General features: G+C 43.7%; 1 protein-coding gene across 3 annotated transcripts in view; it reads left to right on the plus strand.

Annotated features, from left to right (window-relative positions):
- Window positions 1–8,541, plus strand: part of LOC117959560 (A-kinase anchor protein 2) — an 84,890-nt gene that overhangs the window by 75,086 nt on the left and 1,263 nt on the right. For 2 of the 3 annotated variants that reach the window (XM_034896773.1, XM_034896775.1), the window contains 7 exons: window positions 1,671–1,883; window positions 2,339–2,701; window positions 4,740–4,838; window positions 4,944–5,045; window positions 5,202–6,657; window positions 6,842–7,017; window positions 7,967–8,005. In XM_034896773.1, the coding sequence (XP_034752664.1) occupies window positions 1,671–1,883; window positions 2,339–2,701; window positions 4,740–4,838; window positions 4,944–5,045; window positions 5,202–6,657; window positions 6,842–7,017; window positions 7,967–8,005 (2,448 nt within the window). The remainder of the gene's footprint in view (window positions 1–1,670; window positions 1,884–2,338; window positions 2,702–4,739; window positions 4,839–4,943; window positions 5,046–5,201; window positions 6,658–6,841; window positions 7,018–7,966; window positions 8,006–8,541) is intronic. The other variant, XM_034896774.1, reaches the window with a different exon arrangement.

Consider the following 8,541-nt stretch of genomic DNA (forward strand, 5'->3'; position numbering starts at 1 on the left):
ATATCACACATGAGACAGTCTAAGCATGTGACTGAGTCAGATGGGTAAACAAAGCCCTCAGAGAAAAAGGTTTTTTTCACAGTAGAAGAGGGAGACACGAGGATAGATGGGAGGAGGAAAGAGGACTGAAGAATGGAGCGTTGTTGCGGTATAGACAAGAGAAGGAGGAGAGGCAGGCTGTTAAAATCCAGTATGTGATTTCACTGACCACTGGTTCTTCACTCTAACAATCCCAGAGAGGAGAGAGGGAGGAGAAGGCGCACAGAGGGAGAGAGGGTATTCAGCAGAAGAGCGGATGAGGGGGAGAAGAGAAAGAGGAGTAAATATGGAAGAGAAAAAGATCCAGATTCAAAGCTAGTTTGTGTTGATACTTAGTCAAACATTATAGGGGGTTCACATTGGTAAAAATCCCAGTGAATATCATTAACTGGCAGTATTTAGGCGTACAAAATGTGTGCTGACCAAATCACTGAAATGGTCCTCCTCATTAAATCCCAACGCACACACTCACACACGTTACAATGGAAGTAAACACCTCTTCAGAACAGAGGAGTATTTGGGACAAGGCATTAAACCAGGAAGCAAATAGAGTTTGTCTTAGTGTCCTCTGTAGAAACACACAGGTTAGTAAAGACAGGATTGTGTAAATGCTAACGGTGGATCTGGAATGTGTCGAATAGATGGTTCACAAAACAGAAGGTCACAGGTTTTGATCCCTGCGTGCCAATGTAACTTTGCAGTATTGCATGAAGTGGTGATTATTTCTTCATAAGGGAGGAACATTTCATTACAATTTGCCAACCTATTTTGTCATCTAGCAGTTATAGACCAGTTTCTACAAGCTGTGTGACCAACTCAGCAGGGGAATTTAGGTATGACGTGGCCTTGAGGCAGGCACTCAATCCAAAAACCCAGCAGTGGCACTGCTCTGTGAACAGCTGAGGTCAAGAGGATCGAGGGAGTGAATGTGTGTTTAAAGCTGCTAAAGAAGTGTATTACTGCCTGTGATACACTTCTGATAAATAAGTATCAAATGCAGAACAAGTATAATGTTCAAGTTTTGAGTGATGCCATAACAAGATATAAACTGTTTAATTGACACATACTGTGTAGACAGTTGTGCTAATACCCACCCACAGTTGTAAAAGCTGAAAATACTTCCCTACTTAAACTATAAAATAAATAATCTGATAGCCCATCAGTTTGTCTGTTGTCTAATAGAGTATCAGATCAAATATGGGGCAGGAAGAATTACGGTATTTTTACTATTTGCCAAGTATTCAGCCCACTGATTCATTCACAGAACTGTGAAGGTCTTTGAACAAAGATACAATGGATTTCAGTTTTTTAATGGAAAATTATGTGTTTGCTTTCATTAAGCAGCAGAATGGCAGTTGGTGCCCCCTAGTGACGTGAACCCATCAGAACACACTACTACTGCAATGCAGACAGACAGATGTGTGTGTGTGTGTGTGTGTGTGTGTGTGTGTGTGTGTGTGTGTGTGTGTGTGTGTGATTAGAAAGAGTCTGATCACTGAGAAAAAGTACAACACTTTCTCTTTTAACTACTACTTTAAGAAAACATTGTTTTTATGCAAGTGATGATGAGACAGTGTACAGCCTCTCCACACAGTGTCTCTGAACATGGTGTCGTTTGTTTCTTGTCACAGAGATCATGGCAGGCAGCCGAGGATGTCAGTGAAAAAATCCCAAGAGAGCGAGCCCTGAAAAGCGTCAGTTTCCAGGAATCGGTCAGCGTTATCACTGACAGGCCTGCAACCATGGAACTGGAGAGCCAGCAAATTCAACATGGCTGCCTCAGCAGCCCCAGTAACAACGCATTTGGTGTGAAAGTAGAGGCTTCTGACAGCGAGGTGGTGCAGGTATGCAGCTCCAATTTTCACTTGTTTAATTAACTGACCTGCCAATTTATGTTGGTATGAGTGGAAATTAAACTAGTTTTGTCACAGTTTTAGGAAATAGTTTTGATTTTCTTGATTTCTTAAGTCACTTTTTTACTCACAAACGTAAGAAACATTAGCCTAAACAGATAGCTACAACTGGCTAAATTACAGTAATTTGGCAACATTTCCATTAACATGGGTGTACATACTAGCCTCCAACTGGTTTATTATATAGCATTTGGGTGTCCAGAAATGTATGTTAAATGTCATATATTATGATAAAAGTAAATAAAAGTATCACAATATGCTGTATTGGTATATGGCTTATCATCTCATGTGCATTGTGTCCCCTTCATAAAATACTAGGAGGAGTTTGATGAACATTATAGTACAATAGTTGTACACCACAACAATGTCATTGTCTGCGTCTACAGGAGATCCGCTACTTGGACCAGGTTTTAGACGCCGCTTCCGAAACACCCACCAACGGAAACTCTTCTCCGTCAGAACACACCACACCAATCAACATCGATGGAAACTGTCCTTCTGTCTGCGTGTCGGCCTCCTCTCCCGTCAATGACGGATCAATGGTTGTGGAGGGGCAGAAACAAACCATGTTCCTGTACCAGGAGGACTCTGCTGTGAGGACCAACGGCCATGTGGAGGGAGAGGAGTCGGCGAGTGGAAGGGCGAAGTTTGAGCTGAGAGCATTTCAGGAGGAGAGACGGCCAGCCAAACTCTTCACCCCTGGAGAGGAGCAGCAGGTCAGGGTGACTAGGAGACGGCCCTCAGGGGAGGTAAATGGCTGTTAGAATACAGTATGTACTTTATCAGCTGTAACAGATACAGCATTCAGACACACAGGATTCAAAAAAACAACACAGCTGTAATGTTACTGTGAATCTTGGCTGTAAGTGGCCTGAGGAGGGCTCGGAAATGCATGAACATTCCAGTATTCTTGAGTGAAGCGTGATTTATGGTTCAGCGGCAGCTCCACACAGAGCTTTCCCTGCAGCCTACATACAGTAAGTGGACTGAAGCTTATACTTCATTGATATTGCATTAAGCTGGCACCTGTGTGTGTGTGGGGAGTGGGGCTGGGCAAAATATCAATATTATATCAATATAGTGATATGAGACTAGATATTGTTATCGATTTTGGATATTGTATTATCGTGATATGACATAGCTGGTGTCTTTTCCTGAATTTGAAGGCTTCATTACAGTAAATTGATGTCATTTGCTGAACTCTCCTAGACTGTTCTAACTGATCTATTATTTGCCTTTTCCCCACCTAATCATTATATTCACATTACTGATGATTATTTATCTTAAATCTTAGTGTGAAGATATTTTGTCAAGCAGCAGTTGTCACTGTAATATCGATATCGAGGTATTTGGTCAAGAATATTGTGATGTCAGATTTTCCCCATATCGCCCAGGGAGTGTGTGGCAGAGTGAGGGAGAAGTGAGAGAGTGACGGTGATTAGCTTCCGAGCGAGTAGTGACTCTAGAGTCACAGTGAGAGAAACAAAGTGTCTTCCCTGTGTTTTCTGACCACGGTGGGTAATCTGTAGCAGGAAAGGTCAACCCTCTCCTTGATTTCACGTTGTTTTTGGAGAAGCAGAACCACAGAATGAGTCGGGGTAATGCAGAAGTAAAAATCACGCTTAGTTCCTACCAAATGACCATAATGTCATCCAGCATAATTTAATGTTTACTTGGATTTGTCTCTTTAAAGTCAGGAAGTAATTGTTGCCATTTGTTGAGACATCTTAACCGCTTGTATGAAACACATGCAGCTATAAAGCCAGCTAAATTATGACAAGGTAAGTTAAAAATTAAATGTTCAGCCTAAAATGAATGATTTATCGTATATATGAATATATATGAATACCTACTCCAGTCGTTTATCTTGAAGAAAAACCAAAGTCACAACTTATACTGTACTTACCACAACACACTTTAGATCAAATCATGAAATTAAGAAATGTCATCCTAAAAGGAAGCAATTTTGAAATTGAAAGTGTTGTAAGTTAATCCCCTGAGTAACACGAGCACATGATGCAATCACATTTTCATCAGAGATAAGGAAACAGTGATGACTAGTGGAAACTTTCCACTGTTTTAAAGGTGCCCTGCCGGGCGCCCTGATAGCTTAGTTGGTAGAGTGGGCGCCCATGTATAGAGGGGTACTCCTTGACACACAATGAGCCCAGGTTGGACTCCAACCTGCGGCCCTTTGCTGCATGTCATTCCCCCTCTCTCTCCACTTTCACTTCTTCAGCTGTGCTGTCATAGTGTCATTAAAGGCCTAAAATGCCCCAAAAAATCTTTAAAAAATATATATTTTATATTATATTTTGATATCTATATTATATGACACAAATTGAGCTGAGTCTTCCTGCAGGCTTTCTATACCACGCTAGAATGGCTTGAAACACGCTAACCAAGGCATTTACTCCACAAGAAATGTTACAGAGTCCATGGTAGAACTTCAGATATTGCCACAAAGTAATAAAATACGTGTGGCAGGGCACCTTTAAAATCAACCACTAAGAAATAAAACACAACCATTTTCGAGTCCCACTGTGAGATCCTCTGATCTAGCTTGGATATTACATGGCTTGCTCAATTGCATTACAACTGATTAGTAAGGCAAAGTAAAGCGTTCTTATTCTGCCTGTTAACAGGCCTCATAGGACTATACTGACTGTATTTACTTATTGTGCACATGTTTCTCCTGTCTTTGTTTAATATGTGACTACAAGCTAATGCTATCGTCAAAATGATTGGGAATTGTCTTTGTAAATATCCATACACTTCTTCTCTAAGGTACAGGAGCTGGAGCGTGAGCGTCAAGAGCTGATCAAAGACCAGGCTGTTAAGAAAAACCCTGGGATCGCCAACCGCTGGTGGAACCCTCCTCAGGAGGTAGCTTCCCACTTTATACTTATTTTTTTTTTTAATGTTACCTCAATCGACTTGCTGACAAACTGATCGATTGATTTTTTTGGTTGGTTCAATCATTCATTCAAGGTTCCTTTGGAAGAACAGCTGGATGCAGATCAGCTTGAATCCCTCAAGAAATACCAGGAGAGGAAACAGCAGAAACCTAGTCATACTTATACATACCCACAGGTAACACAAACACACACACACACACACACACAGACTAATCATGCAAGATGTGTAAGTGATTTGCACTGCAATCTAGTGTTGTTGTTACATTTCTGTCTCACCTTTCTTTTCTTATGTCCTTTGTATTCTGTCCTCCCATCTCGTCTCTATTTGCAGCCCCAGGTGTCAGGACCTCCCACAATGGTGACCTTTGACCCAGAGCTAAACAGGAAGGAGGACATTTTGGAGGAGCAGATCAACTTCTCGTCTGCCAGGAGGCAGTTTCTGCAAGGGGAGGCAACCAAGAGGGACGTAGCTCCTCAAATATACTCCGCCAAACCTTTTTCAAAATCCATTACAAGAGGCAGTCAGGGAAGCGGAGACATTGTTGCAGAAACCGGGGAGGGTCACGTGGCCTGGTGTGATGAAGGAATTGCAGCCGAATTCACTTGTGCACGAGCTGTAATGACGATCCTGCCTGATGAGGAGGAAGGGAAGCGCCATTTTCATCCAGGTTTTCATCCAGAAGAGTCCGACTCAGGATTAGACGACTTATCTGTCCGTTCTCAGGACACTACTGTGTTTAGCTTGGATAGTGTTTCCGACAGCGGGGCGTCACTACCGCCTACCCCGTTGCCACTTACTCCGGTGTCACCCCCTACCCCCCAGCCCACCACTCCAGTCAATGGGCAGACCAGTGGCCTTTCAACAGAAGAGGAGCTGGACTACCACGCAGGGGTACTTGTCCAAAATGCTATCCAAAACGCCCTGGCAGCTCAGGGTGGAGAGGAGTGGCAGCCTTCGAACTTGAATTCTTCACCACCGAGTGCCCCTGTGTCTCCATACTCAGCTTCTTCAAGTAGCCCAGTGCCAGTTTCCTCCTCTCCTGTGTCTTCGAGCGGAGCTCCCAGCCTCCAATCGCCTGTGTCCACCAGTCCTGCTCCAGCCGGCCTGTCCCCTCAGCCAGACAGAGGGCCAGAAGAAAGAGTTGTTTCCAAAGAGAAGCCTTCAGAATCACAAAACGCTCTGCAGCAGCAGCCCTCAACTCCGGCACAGCGAGCCCAGATCCCGATGCCTTCTCCGCCGCCTTCTCAGCCCATCTCGCCACCCCAGAGACCCAGAGATGGAGGCCCCAGGATCAAAATCCAGTCATCTTATGCCAGAGCACTTGCCTCCTCCGCCCCAGCTCCAACCCCGGCTTCAACCCCTGCATCTGCAGCTCCAGTTCCCAGGCCGACCCCAGTCTACCGTCCCCCTTCTCCCCCAAGTCCGGAAAAACAAGAGTTCAGCTACTTCAGTAAATACTCTGAGGCAGCTGAACTGCGCAGCACAGCCGCAGCAGCACGAGGCCCCGACGCAGAGGCAGCCAGCGGGCCGTTCCGCCTGCGCTCCAACAAGCAGCGAACTCTGTCCATGATCGAAGAGGAGATCCGAGCAGCTCAGCAGAGGGAGGAGGAGCTGAAGAAACAGAGGAAGGAGCAGCCTGTGGTTATGGCCCGCCCCAGCAAGGCTTCCAGTAACAGTCTCGGCCCAGGGAGGACGGGCATGCGGCAAACCAAGATCTCCCCAGCAGATAAGATGAAGAGCAACAGCCTGCCAGCTAGACTCACTCTGACAGTGAAGACAGCCCCAGGTTAGTCACTACTGTACTGCTTCACAAGGCTGTTTCTCATTGGCCTCTGTATGAGACTGCTATAGGTTGCACTAGAACTAAAAACCTTTAAAAAAAAAATCTTGTACATACAAATTACAATTAAATATTGCTTCAGTAAACCACTTGTTTAATTTAATAAACGCGTCTCTTCTGTAATGTACAGGAAAGATCGAGAAAGTTCGACCTGCAGCGCCCGTCTCACCCTCACCCTCAGAAGGAGCCCTGTCTGACGCCGGCAGCGAGGACTCTGGAGGACGACCCAAAAACTTCATGCAGACGCTTATGGAAGACTATGAAACACACAAAGTAAAAAAAAGGGAGAAGCTAGAGGACAACAGTGTAAGTATTTGAACTTGGGAAAACTAGATTAACTGAGAGAAGATGCGTTTTTAACAAAACAAAACAATTTTTTAATTTTTTTGCACAGATAATACCTGACCATCAGCTAGTATAAATATAATAATGTTGGTTAGTGCTAAAAGAAAAAAAAAAGAAAAAAAGAAATCCCCTTCCAAATGTATCAAATGTTACTAAATAAACCTGTTGAACTTGTTGAAGATGTGCAACAAAAAGGCCAAAGTGTCTCTCAGTGAGTGACAGTTGCAGAAAGGTTATGCAGCTCATCACACATTACATGCTTGTTTGGCTCTCGTGGTTCACTGGGATTTAGTAATGCCAACATGGTTGAATGCTTCCATTCATGGTCTGTTGGCACGAGCTAATGCCGTATAACCACAGTTGGAAATTACCAGCCTGATGCAGGATCTGAAACTGAAAGCAAGTCCCAGCCTCTGGGGGATTTCTGTCCTGAGTCCATCTTTACTCATTTGTTTTGTATCTAAATACGTCTTTCAAAGCCAACTTTCTTTATTGAGAAGATGTATTGAGTCTTGGCAGACTTATTTGCTGAAACCACAGTCCACGAAGCCCATTGGCTAACATGATGGAAGGAAAGTTACATAACCAGAAAATGTCACAGATACCATTTTCACTTCTCCACTGAGTTTTCTCAACTCATAATCACCAACACGTAACATTGACATACAAGAAAATGTACATCTGAGGCTAACATTACATTACACAACACATCATATCCTGCAAAAGAAAATGTACGACATTGCATTTGTAGCATTTTTCAGGATATACAATAACATAAATAATAATAATTTGCAGCAGGGTTGTTGTTACCTGTTTTTGTCATTGCTGAACTTGTTGTTATTGTTTATCCATGATGACATCACATGCGTTGACTGTTTGTACTGTTGCTTCTCTCCTGCTGGTCGGTCAGTATGCCCGTTTGTTGGTGGCTAACGACGTAACTACTGAGGTATCTGTCTCACCTCAAACCTGTTCACTCCATGAACCGCCTTTACTGACAGACCTGGGTCAGACTCAATTGAAATGTCACAGAAAAAGTAATACATCCCCGCCTTTTTTTTTTATGTGTCTGTATCACATCTCACAGAGAGAACTCTTTATTCCCTGGGAGTCGGAGAGCACTCTGAAGCTTTATGGGTTCACAAACATCTCGGTTCAACTTAGAAAGAAGTCAAAGCTCTCAAATACAGTCATATGTTTGGCGCCTTCCACTGGCTTCCCTTTTCTACTCTCCATTGAATGTACACAACATTGTAGATGAGTCAGCAGCAAGGAACTGTGTCACTTCACCCAGTCTCCCAGATATGGAAGTGGTGCAGAAAATATAGACAGGGATGTATTATTTTAGTTTGAAACCCTAGACCGGGAGATTTCTCTGAGGGAAAACTTTTTAGATCTGATCCCAGGTCTGCTCGTGGTCTCACTGCATTACTGTTCAGCTCTGTGGTGTTGGTGCTGCATGTGCTTGTCCATCATTTTGGTGTG

Source organism: Etheostoma cragini, chromosome 16 (assembly GCF_013103735.1).
Source record: "Etheostoma cragini isolate CJK2018 chromosome 16, CSU_Ecrag_1.0, whole genome shotgun sequence".
In the NCBI taxonomy this organism is placed as follows: domain Eukaryota; kingdom Metazoa; phylum Chordata; class Actinopteri; order Perciformes; family Percidae; genus Etheostoma; species Etheostoma cragini.